General features: G+C 52.2%; 1 protein-coding gene across 5 annotated transcripts in view; it reads right to left on the minus strand.

Moving 5' to 3' along the window:
• JARID2 (jumonji and AT-rich interaction domain containing 2) overlaps positions 1 to 20090 on the minus strand; it is a gene marked incomplete at its 5' end in the record, with an annotated part of 306278 nt that overhangs the window by 12272 nt on the left and 273916 nt on the right. For all 5 annotated transcript variants that reach the window (XM_080656845.1, XM_080656844.1, XM_080656843.1 and 2 more), the window contains 6 exons: positions 729 to 843; positions 1560 to 1630; positions 1715 to 1833; positions 4682 to 4774; positions 7788 to 8290; positions 11544 to 12612. In XM_080656845.1, coding sequence (XP_080512971.1) covers positions 729 to 843; positions 1560 to 1630; positions 1715 to 1833; positions 4682 to 4774; positions 7788 to 8290; positions 11544 to 12612 — 1970 coding nt within the window. The remainder of the gene's footprint in view (positions 1 to 728; positions 844 to 1559; positions 1631 to 1714; positions 1834 to 4681; positions 4775 to 7787; positions 8291 to 11543; positions 12613 to 20090) is intronic.

The following is a 20090-nucleotide window of genomic DNA, read 5'->3' on the forward strand; positions in this document are numbered from 1 at the left end:
GCGGTTTGTTTTCGTAAAGAAGCCTCATCACCCCATGAGGACAATAAGCAGTCAGCGCAGGATGAACATGAGGCTGGTAGACTGTCAGACGACAAGACGTCTGATTAGTTACAGTAATTTTCCATCTGCCACCTAAATAAGAAACCGAAGAGCCAGCCACAGATCAGACCTGGTTGGAGGTGACAGTCAGGCTCCAGGTGGGCACCGAGCAGACTGCTTCCCACAAGTCAGACAGATGTGTCCAGGGGAGACAATATGTGCGCCCGGATACAGTAAGAACTCCATTTCCCATAAGACCTACTCTCCCCGCAGCCGTGAGGGGTCTGGGAGGCTCTGCTGCAGAGACACTCAAAACCATTGCTCATGAGGTCAGAGAGGGAACAGAAAGCATGCCTGACACCACCTAGCAGTCCCACTGTGATTCTCTTCCTGTTTCTCAGCCCTAGTATGAAACAAACACTTGGAAACCAACAATAAGAAGTCACATCCTAGAAGAAAAGCAAATAAAAAGAGGCAACTGACAAAAAGGGAACATAAACGAGCACATGAAGTGATGCTTATCACCAGAGCAAGTTAAAATATTCCCTGCCACCTCCAGCCCCTTCAACAGAGGCAGGAAACCCCAAACTGGGAGCTCGGACACAGGAAAGCAGCTCTCCGAGCCTGTCCACGCCCGCCCTCCCCCCCCCGCCCCCCCGCCAGCCCGCCACCAGGGCCAGCGTACTCACCAAATGCAGTCAGCACCAGTGTGTAAGTAGTCGATGTAGGGAAGGTGGTTTTGGTCTCGAGACCAGCATGAGGTAGAAAAGACCATGCCAATATTTAGCCAGGGAATTGTCACTCCTAAAACATAAAGGGAGAAAGCAGCAACAATGTCTGAGTAACAGCTATCAGAATCACTTTTTTGTCCCCAAATGGGAGGCAGGGAGGGAGGGAGGAAGGAAGGATTCAAAACCAGCCAGGCAAAGCCCAGTAATAAGGAACTTGCTCTTCCTACTTGCTGCACAGAAGCCAGGTTGAGATGGGCACGCTACAAACAGCAGTGAAAGAGCATCTTACTCCACAAGTCAGGCAGCACGATGCCCCAGGGAACGTGACCATGATGACTGTTGGCAGATAACCAGCAGCCATGGGCTGGACCCCAAGGCTGAGAACGGGGGCACCAGACCTAACTAGTGTCTGGAGAGGCCCTGAGTACTCGCCTCCACTGGGCGTGGAGGGTCCCAGCCTTCAGTGACCCGAGGCCCCAGGACACGGGCTTTCCAAATTAGAACCTATCACTAGGAGCCAGGACTAGTCCTATGGAGGCAAGATTTCTGCTCTGAAAACACCAATTTCAAGGTGAAAAGTTGGCTCTAGGCACCTGACCAGCTTCTAGATGCTGTGATGTGGTCCACCTTCCTACATATTTATGGATTTCAATTATGACCCTATTTCTTTCTTTCCTGCAAATCAGTGTCTTGAATCTAAATACTCTCCACCGGAAGTCCCCGTCCCTTTTTAGCTCCAGCTCCCGACAGACCTCGGGACCCCGAGGACGGCGGCCATGTGGGACTCACCAGGCACAGCACCGAGGTGGCGCAGGATGGACCCTGTGTTATTGGGGAGGACGGTGAGGTTCCATCCATGCCTGCAGAAGAAAGAGGGACGTCACAAGGCTGGCGGGAAGAACACCATCTAGTCCCCAAAATGCAGACAACAGATCCAACTCTACCTTGAAAACGGTTCCGATTTCCCCACGGGGAACCCGCTGCCGTGAGTGTTGGTGTCCACTTTGCCGCAGTGCACCGCCACGTGGCAGTCCTTCTCCTCCACTAACCGCCAGTACTCTTGCTGCGGGAAGAGGCGAGGAGTCAGAGCACAGCTCACCCCCAGCACTGGACACCAGTGCCCGAGGAAGGAGCCATCACAGAGCAGCCGCCAAGAGAGCACGGAGTAGGACAGTGATGCTCGAATGACCTATGCAGGCAGGTAGGTCCCAGAACTGAGGGCAGGGACCCCAACAGACAAATGCACACACGTTCATGGCAGCCTTGTGCACCTCAGCGAAAGCGAGGAAGTAGGCCGTGTCCACACAGATGGGCGGACAGGCCTGAGGAGGCAGTCCGGACAAAGGCCTGCTCTTCAGCCTTCAAAGGAAGGGCAGGCTGACACATGCCACATGACCCACCTTGAAGACACAATGCCCAGGGAAATAAGCCAGTCCCATGGGACAAACACCGCACAGTCCCACTTCCATGAGGTACCGAGATAGTCAGAGTCACAGACTGAAGGCAGAATGGCAACTGCCAGGGGCTGGGGGGACGGAGTCACAGGAAGTTAATGCATAATGGAAACAGAATTTCAGTTCTGCAAGATGAACAGCATTTTGGAGATGGTTGGTGGTGATGGTTGCACAACAACGTGAAGGTACTTACACTGCTGAACTGTACACTTAAAAATGGTTAAATGGTAAAGTTAAGGTTATCGTAATAAAAATTATTTAAATGAAAGGGGATAGGAAATGAAATGATACGGAGGCAGAAGACATGCCACTGTGGTCCTCAGACTGAAGTAAACACAGCCTCTCTCTAGCATATCGACAGAGGCACCTCACACGCGTTCCAGGACCAGCCCTCCTGACCTCTATGAAGAGCAGAGCCCACACACACCCAGCTGTCCCCGCGCCAGCTGCCTCAGATAAGGGCAGTAGGTACAGCGGCCGTGCGAAGTGCTGCCCTCGTAACCGACAGAGTGTGGCAGGAACGCGCTTTACTAACAGGTGAGCAGACGTGCCCAGATCACCTTTAGGCAACTCCCACACTCGGAGACACTTTTCATTTCGTTTCATTTATCAATCTAGAAGCACAGCATCGCTTCCCGAATCCTGGCAAAGCCCATTTAGCGGGAACCACCTTTCAAGGAGGAAGGCTAACCAATAACCACAGGTCAGCTCAGGGCAGCGCTGCCAGTGATAACACTGCAGAAGGGGAGGGCGCTGCAGGTGCCCACAGCACTGGGCAACTTCTACAGAGAGGGGCCAGCTGGCGGCGCCAAAGGCCCCAAGCCAAGAATAAATCAACATCACTATCACTAAACGCCTGGACTCCTTAAACAGAGGTGCTCGAACGTGAAGAAGGAAGTGATAGTCTGGCTGACGGGACTGGTGACAGTCGGGCCCTGCCAGTCGGGCATCGGACTGACAGCAACCTGTCGTAGATGAGTAATGCTGTGGGGAGGAAGGGACCCACTGCTACATGGGGGCCACTCCAGTTGCTGAGCAGTGGCCAAAGGAAGGTGGGCCTTCTTTGAAGGAGTCAGAAGATAGACAGCCTCAGACAAAAAGTTTGGATTTTAGCAAATATTTCTATTGTGTTTAAATAGTATGTAACTGCTAAAGCAAAAGCCAGACTTCCAGAGAGAATGAATTCTCAAGTAGGAAACTAAAATACGCCAAGCTTTCCTTGTGCTACGGATGGTAATAAACCCTGCACCTTCAGAGACGCCTGCCCACAAGGATGGACGTTGTGCAACGAAGGCCTCTTTTTCCAAAGAGCTGCGTTCCTTTCTTCTGACGTACCTGCCACACAGGCCGTGAGCACTTCGCAAGCAACTGTGTGGCCACGTGTCCCCGAACCGGGGCCTGGCTGACACTGTGGTTGATGTAATGTGGCGTTGGCAAGGCCAAGACTGGGGGATGGGGCGGCGGTCAGGCCACAGCATGGTGTTCCCAGGCAGCACCCAGAGCACAGAGCGTGGCGTGCGCCCATCAGCAGAGACCCAGGCTTAAAGGGATGCCAACGGTGCTGAAGGCAGACACGGAAACCACCAAGCCAAGACACGGTCAGAGACTAGAGTGGAACCTGCTGAGCTTCTGATGGTGACAGCGAAGGTGCGGCATCACGTGTCCCCGATGGCGGGGGCCCGGCGTCCTGATGTGGCCTAGACTGTCCTGCAAATCCCACTCCCAGGAAAACATGGTCAAATCAGGATGACTGGGCCTGAGAGGTCAGCCTGGGTTCACCCAGAAGAGGTGGCATCCATCCCTGAGAACACAAGATGCAGGCTGCAGTCCGCACAACTGCTCCCGCCCACAGTGGCCCTTAAAGGCGCTAGAAGTTTGGTGTCTCTCCGACAGTACCACGGGCTGCTGATGCCAGCGGCTGGCAGTTCTCAGCCACTCAGCTGGGCACTGGCCAAGGGGAGGCAACTAAAAGACAGGGTCTCAGTCCTGGAGCACCTCACACAAAACGCCCCTAATTGGTCTGGGCACAGAGGTGCTCACTGTCTTTCCAACCTCACACTAACTCAGAACAGAGTTGGCAGAACACAAAAATGGCACTCTGCCAGTCCCGCTAAATAAAACAGGGGAGAAGGCACAGTAGAGCTACGGTTTCAAGGAATTCCAAACATTCTCTTGCGTAACAGACACCCAGAGGGCGGGGAGGAGCGAGCGGCCAGCGGGCGGGGGGCGGGGGGGGGGTGCGGCGGGGACGCCCTGGCCTCCGCCTCTGGTTGGGGTAAATCAGGGACAAGCCAGGAGGAGGCTCTCTCTTCAATCTTTTTTGAGCCTGAGGAAGTTTAGATGAACAAGAGTTAAAACGTTCAGCTGCCCCAGTACAGGGAAAGAAGTCAACCACTCAAGTCCTCGCAGGTTGCCAGGAGGGCCGGGCCCCAACACGGGGGCAGCAGCTCAGCTCACCTCAATTTCAGCTGGTGCAGGCTCCTTGTTGAAGCACATGTTCATGATGTTTCTTGCTGTTCGATAAAACGTTGTTAAAGAAACAGACCTTCCCTGGAAAGAAAACAAAAACAGGTGAGTCTAGCTGAAGCAACACAGGTGAGTCTAAGCCCACATCAGGCTGGCCCCGCCACAGGCTCTGCTGGCACCCCCCACGGGCTCTGCTGGCACCCCCTACGGCCTGGGCAGCTGGTGCCTAAGTTAGCACAAGCAGAGAAGGCGGGGAATCATTCTCGAAGCTCAGTGCCGATAAGGGAATGAAGTCACACTGCCTTTGAAGCACCAGGAGCAAATAGACCTGGTATCTGGAGGCAACGGGCTGCGCACCGGGGGGGCTGCGCGCCGGGGGGCTGCGGGGTCAGCTTTCACCTTCTGGAGAAATGGGTACGGGTGGACAGGGAGGCACTATTCCTGTTACCCATGTGAGGGAAGGATAAAGGTTGTGGGCCAGTGCAGAAACTAACAGCATTAAGACAAACCTAGAAGAGAAGTCTGGGAGATTCTCACAGACAGAAACTTGGGGCCCCAAGGGTCCTCACCACATGAAAAGCAGCCAGACACGCTACCTCACCTCGTGGATCTGAGGCGACAGAAGTAACCTGGTGACTCTCTTGCTGTCCCACTCCCACCTCCCAGTAACATTCAAAATTATCTGTGCTCCTTTAGCACACAGCTCTGTTCTCGTTTGGGAGTCCAGGTAGGCCTTATTTTCAACCTATTCTACAGAACAGCTTTTGTTACACAGAGACAAGCTTGTAAGATTCATGCCTTTCACTCTTTGGTGACCAGGCACATGTATCCCTTGATTACAGAAATATGTACCACGCACCTACGGTATATCAGGCCCAGGTCAGCGGCTGTGGTAGAGCAGGCTCAACATCAACACAACCCTGTGCAGCTTCACCCAGCCTGTGCCATGGCCCTGAACAGACACGAGCTGCGAGGAGGCCCCGAGCGCCCTGAGGGACAGGGGAGGTTTCCCTCTGAGCATGCCACGGGAAGTAACACGCCACAGCACGGGAAGCCTGCCCGCCATGGACCAGCTCAGGACACCAGTGCAAAGCCTTCACACTGGCTGCTCTGAGATCTGCCTTTCAGCTTTAGAAGGGACTCTGTGGAGTGCCAACACAGAGGAAATACTCCCTACAGCTCCAAATTTCTGACATTCTGTTCTTTACAAAGTAACAGCCTGCCCTGGCTAGGTGGCTCAGTAGTTTGGGGTGTTGTTCTGTGAACCATAAGGTCTCAGGTTCGATCCCCAGTCAGGGCGAGTATGGGAGGCAACTGATCAATTTTCTCTCTCATGTCGATGTTTCTCTCCCTTTTTCTCTCTCTAAAACCATTTTTTTTTAATGAAAATATAAGTAGATAAGTAAATACAAGTAAAAAACCTAACGACTAGGAGGGACCTAGTTTTGCCCTAAGGCAGAGTGCCCAGAATTCGAGAGGACACCCAGCACCCAAGAGTCAATGGCCCCAAGAGTCAGGGGCCTCGAGAACACAGCTGAGCAGCAGCAGGGCCACCAGACCGCCCCGCAGGCCAGCACGTAGGATTTTGCGATGAAATCTAAAAATACACTTTATAAAACAGGTTTTCAAAAAAAACTCTTGCTTGGGTCCAACTCACTCTCATAAAATTGACCTTCTTCAATAAAAAGTAACAGAAGTAGAGAGTATCTTATTTCATGTGCTGGCTATTCAGTCCCGGGGTTTAATGAGCGGTTTCCGTGGAGGAGGATCCTCAGGCACACATCCAGGAAACACCAAAGTCCTCCCAAGTTCACAGTCCGCACCATCCCTCTCCCTCCCCATGAAACATTTAGAATGTGAAACAGAAGGAGGCCATCAGCAGGCTACAGGCAGCCCTTACCCTCCCCACGGTCTCTGTAAGGCATCTCGGGAGGTAAGAGGGGACACCAAACCCGCTCTGGGTTTCACAGTAGAAAACGTTCCAGAAAGAAGCCCAGGGCTAAAGCCCAGAAGAAACATAGCAAGTGTGGCAGTGGGTGGCCACAGGCGACTTCGCAGCATGGACTCAGAAGGGCAGGCACACCTGCACGAGTCCCAGGCTCCCTATGTGTCTGGGATAGACCCAGTATCACGAGTCCACATCGATTTAACCAGGTGGGCACAGGCCAGGCCTGCCCCAGGCGGCTATTCTCAACGTACCAAAAATCCCCCGGCTCATCCGGATGGGAGCAGGGTTGTCAAGCGAGGGCTGCCAAGACTCACCACAGAACACGTCCATCCTGGTAAACCCTGAACAGGGATCCCCGGGGACAGCCCATGCACCTGTCAAAGCCCAGGCAACCCAGCAGAGGCCTCTCTTAGCTCTGCCCCCAGTGCCACCCTCACCCTTGCAGGCAGGGGAGAGGCAGCCCCAAACCTGGCTTTGGAACCATGGCTTTGGAGGCTATGGTGGCCGCTGCTGAGCAAAGGCAGGCGGGCTGCCAAGCGGGAATGCCCGTTACTCTGCCTCACTTCTCAGAGGAGTGCATCTCCCAGGACGGCTGTTGCAGCAACAAGATCTGGCAGAACTGGGAAACATGGGCACGTGCTTGCCAGCCCTCCCCCCTCCTCCCTCAGCAGCTTCAGTGGTGAGATGTGAGGAGAGAGCCCTATAAGGGCCTCTCTACAGGTGACTGGCCAAGCTGAGGTGTGGCAGTGGGCTCTGCAGAAAGTAAATAAGGAGGCAGAGAGAACCCGCACTCCAGGCCTGGCTGGGCAGCTCCCTCCCTCCAGCCTGAGAGAGGGGGCTCGGAGGGGCAGGCGCAGAATTGTGGGTGAGGAGGAACTGATTTGCATCCTAGGTACTGCATCCCTGGCACCTGGGCGCTCACTCAGCTCATTCAATGAAAAGGAAAGCCAAGGCCTGAAGTGGGCAAGCGACTCCGCCCATGCTCACAGTTGTTCCCAGGGCAGCCAGGGCCTGTGCAGCAGGCCAGATGCCCTGAGGCCTGGGGCCTGAGCAGGCTGCAGACATTTCTCTTTATTACATTTCCCAGAGAAAGTGGCTGGTGGCTTCGGGACCCGCCCACCCACTCCCTGCCCACTGCACAGGGCCTACCTTATATATACACTTGTGGAAGTCACTGAGGACGCCTTTGTCCTCTTCCTCTTCTTTTACCACTTCCTTTTCCTGAGCAAAGAGTCGCCGCCGGCCTGTCTTGAGCTGGGCCTGGCCCACCTCCTTGAGCTTGCTGCGAAAGCCGTTCCTGTGGGCCACGCCATTGATGAGCCCGTTCTTGGGCTCAAAGCGGGGCAGGGGGTGGAACTTGTTGTAGTCCTGCTCCGTGTGGCCCTCCAGGGGCCCCTTCCGCTTCTCCAGGATCTCCTTCTCCATCAGCACCTCCTTCTCCAGCCGGCGGTGCTCCTCAGGGGACAGGGAGTCGTAGGACAGCAAGTACTGGCAGTAGGCCTCCTGGAGCTTGGCCAGCCGGTCCTGGGCAGTCTTGGGGATGCGCAGCATGTCTGCGAGTTTGTTCCATTTTTTGAGGTCAGTCACTTGCTGCATGCCGCCCATCTCGTTAATCAGTCGGAAAAAGCAGGCCAGGTCAAGCTCGCAGCCTCCTAGGAGGGTGAGGGAAGAAAACACAGGGACAGTCCATGATGCCACGTGTGCCAGGACATAGCCAGAATCTGGGGTCAGAACAGTAAACAATCATCTCTGGCCTCCAGGGAGCTTAGTCTGTGCAGACGGACCTTAAGACAATTTGGCGCACTACAGGGACAAATAAAGCTGACTGAGGGGCTCGAGAGTTGTGGGCGCCACCGTCTTGGGTGGGATGATGAGGGAAGGCCTCCTGGAGGAGGTAACATTTAAGCAGAGGTCTATGGTAGGGAGCTGGCATGCTTCTCCTCAAATGGGCAGCACACACTGGTAAACACCCTTCTAATAGACCCGGAGGCAGCTGTAATGAGACCAGGAGCAGTGGCCCATCCCTGGAGAGGGAAAGGCAGGACTCGGTTGTGCCACTCAGCCACAGCTATGTCCCGATGTCACCTAGAACTGCTGTGATCTTGGAAATCATACACACAGCATGTGTTGTCCGTCCCAATTCCCCTCCCAATCCAACACACACCCGCTCAATACAAATACCAACCCACCCAACACACACATGCCCAACACAATACACAAACCCAACACACACACATAATACACACACACACATAATACACACACACACACACACACACACACACACACACACACACACAAACACGCATGCTCGAGTTGCTTATTTTCAATCCCACAGGATTTCCAGGGTGACAGGAACTATTCAGAAGGGCACCTGACAGTCTGCCCTTCAATTCCTCCCATATGCACTCAGAGGAACCACTAATCTCAGAAGAATGGAGGCAGATTTTCACTACATCCCTTGATCAAATTACAGAACAGCACAGGGGCCAGAGGTGGCTGAGCATTCTAGGACACCCAAAGGAGTGCCTGGACCATCCCAGGAACTGCAAATAAGACCAGAGGACAATGTGTAGTTGGGTTTGGTTGTTTGTGAACAAAGGAACAACCTCAGGGAGGAGACTTCCCTGGACCTCAGCCAGATTTCAGGCCGCACTCTGGTGTCTCAGCGAGGAGACCCGTGCCTGGCAGTGCACAGCCCTGACAGGCACAGGTAGAGGGCGAAGCCAGTCACCCCAGTGTGCCACAGCAGCTCCAAACATGGGTCTCACTAGAGGGAAGGCTGGCCATACCTTTTCCTTTTTCCCTAAGATCACTGTAATGCAATAGCACTTAAAATTTACACAGTTCTCGCAAATCCATTAACGACTCCACACCTGCCATGATCAGCCCGTTCAGAGGGCTACCAGGCTGCTACCAGGCAAAGCACCTCCTTCACCTAGTGCGAGCTGACCCCACTCCCTGCAGCACTGCAGCTTCCCAAGGGGCTGGGTGCTTATCGGTTTGGGTGAATTCTGGGAAACTGCTTCAAAAGGACTAAGTCCCTTACACTTGGAAACACCTGAGCTCAGGTTCACACCCAAGGCCTCTGTGGGTAGCAGGCCAGGTCAGCACCCCTTCACAGACAGTGACAATGCTTTACAGTTGGGGCAAAGAGCAGCTCACTCACCCGAGTGACCCTCTACCGGAATTCTGCTGCTATGGGAGGAAGTCACGGTTAATGAAATCCTACTCTGGCCAGGCCAGCGGGGCTCCGTGGTTGAGCGTCAAACTATGAGCCAGGAGGTCATGGTTCGATTCCTGGTCAGGGCCCATGCCTGGGTTGCAAGCTTGATGCCCAGTAGGGGGCACGCAAGGGGCAGCCAATCGATGACTTTCTCTCATTGATGTTTCTATCCCTCTCGCTCTTCCTCTCTCTAAAATCAATAAAAAATATATTAGAAAAATGAACTACTCTGAAAAAAAGGTGGTTGGCTGGCCATCGTGACATCACCTGAGTACTCTACCAGTCCCTAAAAGACCCCCAACTCAGGGTGGGTAGGAGGACCTGGTGCTGCTCTGAGTCACCCTACAGCCGAGTGCACACAGGGCACAGCCAACACCAAGCTCCTGAGACAACCTCAGCTCCTCAGCCCATTCCCGCAGCCCTGGGTCACTGTCTATCACAGGGCACCCCTGACAAGGGACCACCACCAACCAAGAATTATTTCAAATCAAGTGATTCTCACTCAGGCATTAGCCCTGGCAGGCACTGCTGAGAGAAATAATGAAACCTCATCTCACAAAGGAATGCCATCTTACTGCCAGTTCTTGACACTTAAACAGCTGTTAGACGTCTCCTTTTCTCCCAGCCTTTGAAAAATCAGAATCTCCACAATGGAGGCAGGAATGTGCTGTTTCCTTTCATGGAACTAGAGCTGAAAGGGAAGTGGGTGACCTTACTCAGCTGTCCCCAAAGGAAATCCCCTTCCTCAGAGCCCACTCATCTGAAAGTGAACTAATCCCGGAGGTGCAGGGTCCAGAGGAGAAGTGGACAGGGGAGCTTGACAACCTGTGAGTGGACGCTGCTGGGGGCCGGGGGCCCTCAATGCAGAACATGTGCCCACTAGTCAGCGAGCTGAACTCTGCAACCATCCTGGGCAGAGCTGTGCCAGCTCTCGGGAGAAGTGTGCACGTTCCTGAACCTGTGGGCTCCACCAGGGCCAAGTTGGTTGCCATGGAAGCAGAAACTCAAGGAGGATGAAGAGACAAGGACAAGACAGAAGAAGAAATTTCATGGGCTGAGGTCTATGAGAGTTCGTGGATGGATATGTGTCCCTAAAATATTCATGTGCAGAATCCTAACCCCTGATGCCTCAGAATTCGACCTTATTTGGAGAAAGGGTCTTTAAAGAGGCATTAAAATGGGGTGAGTCCTAACCCACAGGACTAGTGTCTTTATAACAAAAGGAAGAGACACCAGAAGCTTGCACACAGAAGAATGGCCATGTGAGGACACGGAGAAGCAGCCACGTACAGGCCAACGGGAGAGGCTCTGGGGGATGCTGCCCTTGCAGGCACCTTGGTCTTGAACTTCAGCCCCCAGAACTGTGAGACGGTAACTCCCTGCTGTTTAAACTCCTGAGGCTGTGGCACTGATAGTGGGCATCCCAGCCAAGCAGATGAATCTGGGGGAGGTGGGGGAGGGGCAGCATCCCATCGCACGCTGAACACTGCTCTGGCCCCTGCAGGCAGTAGGGGACCACCCAGTGGGGAGAGCATGGACCCTGATACCCACAAACGTTCAGGACATGGAGAAAGGGGGCAGTGGCTTCCCCTGAGCGGCGAATGAGGCAGAAGTGCATCCCAAAAGACAGGGGAGAGAAACGGGCACGCGGGATGAGGCAGTGGGCAGGCAGGGCTTACCTATGAGCGGGAGCTCGTCCATGGTGATGCCCTGAGATCTGAGGTGCTTCTTGATGCAGGCCAGCCGCTGCACGTTGGGGCCCCAGCGCCGGCCCAGCTTGTGGATGTGCTGAATCTGCGTGACGAACCGCATCTCGTCATTGAGCTTGCACTCGGGCCGCCAGTCCGGAGGGGGGATGACCCTGCACATGCCATACTTCTCCACCTGAGCGCGCACCGACTCGATGTAGACGAGTGGGTCGTGGAACTCCTTAGCTGACGGCCTGAGCACGGGGATCTCGTCCATGGCCGCCCACCCGACCCGGCTGGACCCCTTCTCAGGCTTGGCCGCCGCCTCCTGCGGCTTGTGCAAGGGCTCTGATTGCGAGGTAGAACGATTTTCACAGGAGGCGCCGTCAGCCTTGCCATGTGCTTGTCTGCCCGGCGTGCTCCTCCCGGCTGCAGCCCGCTTCGGCCGGTTCCTCTCCAAGCTCCGCTCGGGCACCTCCTTCTTCACGTGTCCGTTCAGCAGAGCTTTCTCCGCTGGGGCCTGAGCCGGGGCTGGAGCCTGGGCCGGGGCTGAGGCCGCCGCTGCCTTCCTGCTAGGGGCTTCGGCAGAGCCGGCCGCCCCTTTCATCTTCTTGGGGGGCGACTGCAGCTTCTCCGCCTGGTGTGCCTCTTCCAGTCTCCTCTTGGAATTCCGCAGCCCCTCCCGCAGCTGCCGCCCCCCCACCTCCTTAGTGCATGACTTTGGGTTCAACCGGCCACTGACCTTGAGGCCATTGACGGCAGGCCCTGTGGACTTGGACACCCCCCCGAGGGATAGCACCTGTTTGCGGGTTTTTGCATTGCTACTTTCGGTTTTCCCTGAGATTGTGTGGTTGACAGCTGAACTGGGCTTGTGGTGATTGGGTTTGGTTTCCTTGACCAGTTCTCTCTTGGCTTTGGTGTACGTGACAGTCCCCTTCGTCACGGTTGCAGTGTACTTCACAGTTTTGGACGGTGAAGGTCTGACTTCGCGCATCTTTTTGGCACTGGTTGCACTTGTACCCAGAGATGACATTCGAGTGACTCCATTTACCTTCGAAACCTGGGAGGCAGCAGGAGAGGCAGAGGACAAAAAAAAAAACAACCCAGAATCAGTACCTGCCAAGAAGGCAACTCCTCCACACACTGGTCACTAAACAGAGACAAGAGCTACCTGCAAAAGCAAACAAACACACTGCCTGGGGGCTATTTCAGACTCTCGGCACAGTCCACACCCATCTTTCCTTTTCCACGTTTGTTCCCATGGCTCTTCCAGGAAATCGGATGTTTCACCATAAGCCTTCCCATGTGTCTACCAATCACCTGTCACAGGTTAGGAATATTTCCAATAGCAAGACCCTGCCCATGTGGGGGGAAAAGAGCGTGTACAATGTTGACCTCTGAGTAACGCAGGGGGTTAGAGGCACCAAACCACATCCTCCATAGCTAAAAATCCATGGTAACTTTTGGAATCCCCAAACACTCTGTCATCCTTCAGTATCTGCAGGGAACTGGTTCTAGGAGGCCCCTGAATAACAAAATTGATGGGTACTCAAGCCCCTTGTATAAAAGGGCTTGGAACAATGCATGCAGTCGGCCCTTCACATCCAGACTTGGGATAGCGGTTTGAAAATACTGTTTTCAATCTGCGGTTGGTAGAATCCAAGGATGTGAAACCTAGGAATATGAAGGCCAACTGTATGTTTACTGAAAAAAAGTCATGTATAGGTTGGCACTCCCAGTTCAAGCCATGCTTTTCCAGTCAACTGTGTACACAGGCATGCAGTACACGCACACACACACACACACACCTGTTCTAAGAAATGACATGCTTGCTCTTTGCTCCCCTTCAAGCATGATCTGCCCACAGAATTTAAAAATCTATGTGCTAAAAGAACAAAACAAAAATATGGAAAAAAAGAACAGCTGCCCTCAAGCGGTTCAGCTTCAATGCAGACATGTGGCTGCCGACTGCTGGCACCTGTCCCTCTCCTCATGTTTGAGACATGCCCCACGCAGCCCTTGCTGAATGGCAGGGCATGCACCTAACCTCTTTGGTAAAGCACAGTGTGCCCAACCCTCTTCTGCACAGGGGGTTCCTACTTTCCTTCCCTCAAAAACTTCCACATCCGGTTCCACAGGAACTGGGTCACAAGCAGCCCCTGCAAGGGCCTTTTCAGCATGGACACCACAGTAATCCCATGACACACCAGCCTACCTCAATTATATAGAGAAGTCAGACTGATGTGAGTGGACACCAGAAATGCATTAACTTCCAAAGAATGAGGAAGGGCCAGCACTAGTAGCTGCTGCTGGGCTGGCTGGTGTGGGGACACTGAGGCACAACTCTGCCTCTCTGTGACCTTTGACATGTCATTTAACATCATGGACATCAATTTCTCATTTGCAACCTGAGTTACAGATTCAGGAACTCCAGGGTTCCGTAAGAACCATGACCCCCTAAAGAGGCCGACTGAAAATCACACAATTCCTGGGAAACAGAGAGCAGAAACAACAGACCTCTTTTCTCACCAAGAACCCAGAGGAGGTGCCGGTGGAGGGAGCCTGGATTCCGAGTCAGCTGAGACCTAAAGCAGGTGGCTCCTCTCAACACCAGTGCCCCGAGCTAGCCCCAAGAAGAGGCACATTTCGCTTAAGTGGAGTCAAGCACAAAGATCACACTTTCCCATGGGTGTCCAAACCAGTGGTTCCCACTGGGCTTCCACCCCCCGAGTTTCTTATCCAGTAGGTCTGGGACAGGCCCGAGTAACAAGGTTCCAGGAAACTGATCTGGGGACATACTTTGAGAATCACTGAATCAAACTATTAGCAGAAAGTTCCAAAGACAGAAAAAGGCAAGAAGCTACTGAATGTGCCACCAATTTTACACAGTAAATGAAAGCCTCAGATCGTGGTATGAGACAGGGTTCCTGCCAGTGGTTAGTAAACAGGTTCCTGGTGAGCCGCCTGGACTTCTGTACTCAGCAAGGGCCCAGGAATTACAGCCCGGGTTCCCCATTGCTTTCCATCCTATAAGAAGCAGCACTGACAGATCGGGTGGGAAAGAGAGGAAAAGAATGGAAAATTAGAAACAAAAACTAGCAACTTGGCCACAATAAATTAAAAACAAATTTGTAAACCTGAGGGTAAGGGCAAAGACAATTTTTTATGGTAAGTACCACTAGTTTGGAATAGGAGGTATAGTGAGGAAGGCAAATATCTCTAAATGTTCATCCTTCTTTTTAACATAGATAGATAGATAGATAGATAGATAGATAGATAGAGAGATAGATTTCAGAGAGGAAGGAAGAGGGAGCAAGAGATAGAAACATCGATGTGAGAGAGAATCATTGATTGGCTGTCTCCTGCACGCCCTCTACTGGGGATGGAGCCCACAACCCAGACACGTGCCCTGATTGGGAATCAAACCCTGACCTCCTGGTTCATATACAGGTTGACGCTCAACCATTGAGCAACACTGTTTGAGCTCATCCTTCTTTCAGATCCTTCTATTGACTAAAACAAAACCATTTAGAAAAATAAAAGCAAAAAGTAAAATGCTGCTGTGGCTCAAGAGAAATTTTTCCACCATGGAGACACCAGGTCTCAGAGCAGGGCTCCAATCCCCAGCAAGTGGAAGGGGAGCTCCTTCAGGCCCTCCATCTTCAGGTAATCTCTTGGAGTCCAACCTGTTCCAGCTCCTCCCTCCACACTCAAGCAGACTGCACAGTACACCAGAACCTCTTCTACAAGAGAGGAGTCACCTGTGAACGTGGCCACCACCCCCTGCCGACACATCAGTCACCATACCTTGCCAAGGTTTAGGTTCGGTGCTTCTCAAAACCTGGGACCACAGAGAAACCCTGCAGGAGCCTAAAAATAATCCAGGCTTCACAGTCCACCCCCCCACCCCCCCCCCCACCCCCGCCAATTCTAATTTGATCAGTGAGGAGACAGACAGGATAGCTCTGTTCCCACAAGCATTTTGCCCCACCCTTGCCCCATATCACTGTCCACCCATGGGAATGGGAAGCCAGAATCTCTCAGATTCTACCTCAGAAAAGCATTCGGGGCCCTTCTCAGGGGCACCGGACCTCTGAACGGCTTGGTTACAGGGAGTGCTTTTTCTGCATGGTGGAATTCTATTTAAGCATTTCACCATCTTCAACGACGAAGTGATCACCTTCTTGCTTACATGCTTCTGTAAACTTAAATACTGGCTCACTGCCAGGAAGGGCAACCAACTACCTTGCTCTATCACAGTGGTTCTCAACCTTTCCAATGCCGCGACCTTTTAATACAGTTCCTCATGTTGTGGTGACCCCCAACCATAAAATTTTCATTGCTACTTCATAACTGTAATTTTGCTACTGTTATGAATCGTAATGTAAATATCTGTGTTTTCCAATGGTCTTAGGCTCTACAGCAGTGGTTCTCAACTTGTGGGTCGCGACCCACAGGTTGAGAACCGCTAGCAGGGTCGCCTAAGACCATTGGAAAACACAGATATATACATTACGATTCATAACAGTAGCAAAATTACAGTTATGAAGTAGCAACGAAAATAATTTTATGGTTGGGGGTCACCACAACATGAGGAACTGTATTAAAGGGTCGCGGCATTGGAAAGGTTGAGAACCACTGCTCTATCAGAAGACTAACTTACTCTGTCCACTTCCTCCCTCACTGTTCTCACAGCCATCTTCTGAAGTGCTCTCCCGAATCTCATATACAATGTCCACATAACAAGCTTGAAAACTCAGTGATCCCCCTCACGAACCATTACAACAGTGAACTTTAAAAGAAATAAACTGCAAAGACGAAAAAGGGCACGTAGTCCCACTCTGAAGCCCACCCAGTGCCGGTGTTTCCTGACTGCCCCTAGTGGCCACGATGCAGCTGACATGCTAAGCCCGCATCAATCTGTCCCACCAGCTTGCCCTGTGTCCTAAAGGTAGGGATAAAACAGAACCAACAACCCAGGACCCACCTACTAGCACACAGAGGCCTATTCCTTGGCCTTGTACTTGTCTCTCAGTGCCCAAAGGAAACAACGGAATGGAAGAAAACATTATATTGCCACCGCTTTATCAAACAGAACCAAACACCGATTCAGCCAGCTCACCACATGGGCCGGTATCCCTGCAGCCCGTCCTAAGGAAGTGCTCACACGGTGCACGTGGGAGAGGGGTCATTTTAATTCACTGCAAGACTAACACAATGGTAGCTCACGGCAGAATCCTCCCACATGGAATAAAAACACTTTAACTTCACAGGTCTTCAAGGCTCTGGTATGGATTTCTGACTTTGCATCCTTCTCCTCCAAACTCTCACCCAGCTCTACTGGAAATGGGTTATATGCAGCTTCTTCTCCTTGGCCCACCACCACACACCTGTGGCTCAGGTCACCCCGGGCACATAAGAAGCCATCCTCAATTCAACCAGAAATTTAACTGTCAAGCTCTCATTTCCCACTAGAGAGAGCCATTGAGTCGAATGCCTCTGCCCACCCCTTCAGAAGGGAGAAGAGCAGGTAGGGAGCTCAAGAGAAACTTTTGTTAGTTGGGAATAGTCCCCTTGGGCTTTAAAACTGAATTGAAAAAACAAAAGAGCTTAATATAAGCAAAGCTATGGAAGGGGACTGCTGGTGTGGCAGGCCCCTTGTTTAGAGACAGGGCCCAAAGACCCAGTTAATGAGCAGCAGGACAGGCAGCTACTTAGTCCCACTCTGGGAGAGGTAGCCCTGGGTGCTGCTGGCAGTCCTAAATCTTCTTCCAGCACCTGCTGACGCTGGAGGCAACTTACCTGAGCCACAGATACCACTTGATGTGCAATCGAACCACCAGCCTGAGCTGATGAGGATACAGTGAGACCTTCAGCATGCGCACAGCCAAGGTGAGCGCTGACCCCTCTAGGAGAGCTCAGGTGCCTTTGTCACAGCTTTGGGAACAGTCCCAATCCCTTAGTTTGAACAGGGCTGAACTACACTGAATGTTACAAGGCCAGGATTCTGCAGCAACCCTTGCAGATGTTCATGTGAAACCTTTCCTCCGAGGCAGCAGTGCCCCTATTTCCCAGCCACACGTGTCCACGGGGGCCTCAGTGCCACCATGAGCAGGGGAGGTACCAGAGTCAGCATAGCCTGACACCCACGTCCTGGTGTACGAACCACTCACATTTCTGTACCAGCAAAAACCTCCTCACGACTCTCCTGGAAAACTAACATTTCAAAACCCTCGCTAGGTGTCAGCTCAGCTGTTTTCCATCCTAAATGTCTGCCTTTTATTGCATTTAAACTGAAGTGTTATTTTAAGGAAACAAAAAATAGCTTTGCTCCTGTCAGACACCTATGATACATCCAGATTCTTATCCGGAGCCACTGCAGCCAACAACCCAGGGCTGCTCTATACGCATATCACACGGCAGACGCGTGTTTGGTGTGGCCCCTCATGCCAAGAGCAGGGCCTGGGTGAAGTGCACACACATGCTGTCTCAGGCACAGGGCCTATATGAGGCTTAAGAACCATAAGTAGAATTGTGCCAGGCAGGGGGTGTGGTTTGGGGGGGAGGGCAAGCTTCTGGTAAAAAGTGTGAGGCATCAGATGATGGCAGAGCAAACGGCACAGTCCCTTCTCAGCTGCACCCTCAGCACTGGGCCCCTTCACTCGCCCACCCGCACCTCACACAGCCGTGTGTATGCTTCTCTTCGGGCCAACATAAAAAAATTAATCCTATTTGAAATTCAAGACCAGAGTACCCTTTGGGCCCCTATCTTATTCAGGTGAAAGAAGAAAGGTCAGAGTCTAATCATTTGCATCAGGTAGTTACAAAAGAATCTACAATGTGCTTTTACTGACCTTATTTTCACAGTAATTAATTAATGGGATCTGATGGTTTCAAAATTATCCTTTTATTTCTCAGAATATCCCTATGAGAGTAGGCATGACTGGCTCCAATGAACAATAGGTCCCAGAAAAGCTAAATATCACCTCTTAGAGAAGGTCATGGTCAAAGCCAAACTAGAACTGGGAGCCCTGGGCCATCCCATCTGGGTTGATTGGGGGGTGAACACAGTCAGGAAGGAGCAGGAGAGGGGAAGGGACGTTGGGAGGAAACCCCCTGAACACCTGTGCAGTTACACCCCACCTGCAAAGATGCCAATGACAACAAAGCAAGCAAGCCAGGCTCCCGCACTAACTCAGATGGCAGGAGTCTGCTCTGTAGGGAGCCCCCAGATCTCTCCTCCAGCTCTCACTGCCTGTGGAACAGGCCCCTTGTGCATTCCACAGAGCAAGGGGTAGGGTGATCCCAGGGCAAGGGGCAACTCTGCTCTTACCTCCATTGGTGCAACTTCCTTGTTTGGTAGCAAAGGGCAGTTAACTACACCAGAGGTTTACTCCATCCAGCCTCATACACAAAAGTGAAAGAGGAAGTGTGTGTGTTTATGATTCCATGTGAATATGAAGTCACATATACATCCTTTACAAGCCTTCATTCCTGCCCCACGTGGGCCCTCAACTTCTCTGGGTCCCTTTTAAATTGTTCTTTTTCATAAGCAAAACATCTGTGGGAGAGTTCTGCACAAGTGGCTATCAGACCATCAACTTTGGAAATTAAATGGAGTTAAATCTTTAACAACTCAAAAACCAAGGGTATGGTGTGCCCTATTCTTTGTGCTGCTCACTCCGGAAACAGGGCACCCAGAACCTGGGGGACCAATTCCACAATCATGAGCAGTTGTTCTAAGAAAAGAAGAATGTTTAAAATATGTTAGAAACACTTGCTTCATCTCCAGATAACATTGTAAAGGGTGAAGGGCTATCTGAGGGCTGTGGAAACATCCGTGAGGATGCTTCTTGCCTTATCCATCCCACCAACTGCAGAGCTGAGCAATATTTAAGCTGTAGGTTAATGCTAATAACGTGTATGTACACACTCCTAAATATGTTATGAATTTAGTCACATAAGAGAGAAATACGTCTTCAAGAATGAGGAAAGACCACAAGTAAAGAATACCACCCCCACAATGACCATGTTTCAGCCATTCTGCTGCCAGCCAAGAAATCTCTTCTGTACACCCAAACATTGCCTGAACCAATCTTTAAAGCTATAGTCTCCCGTCTATTCTAGGGGAAAATTTAACTCTGTATGATAAAATTCTCAGTGCAGGCTCATCTCGATCCCCAGGGCTCCTGACTTTCAAACAGAGTGAGGACAGGAGCAGAGGGTCAAAGAAATGCCCCCTGCATGGGGGTGGGCGAGTCAGCCCTTCACCACTGCCTCTGGGCACCTGCCTTTGTCCCCCTATCACCCTCCCAGGGCACTGAGAGATCACTGTCCAAAGACATGAGCATTGTGACAGCAACAATGGCTAAGCCCTGAGGCCATTCTTTAGAGTTTCTCCACCAGGACTTGTGTTTTCTGATCTGACAGAAATGGGGGCAGTGGGAGCAGGAGAACAGTGCCCTATGAGGGGCCTCGGGCAGGACTGAAATGTGCTCAGCAGAATCCACGCCCCCACCCGCCCACCCCTATCACCGA

This window comes from Plecotus auritus, assembly GCF_963455305.1.
Source record: "Plecotus auritus genome assembly, chromosome: 2".
In the NCBI taxonomy this organism is placed as follows: domain Eukaryota; kingdom Metazoa; phylum Chordata; class Mammalia; order Chiroptera; family Vespertilionidae; genus Plecotus; species Plecotus auritus.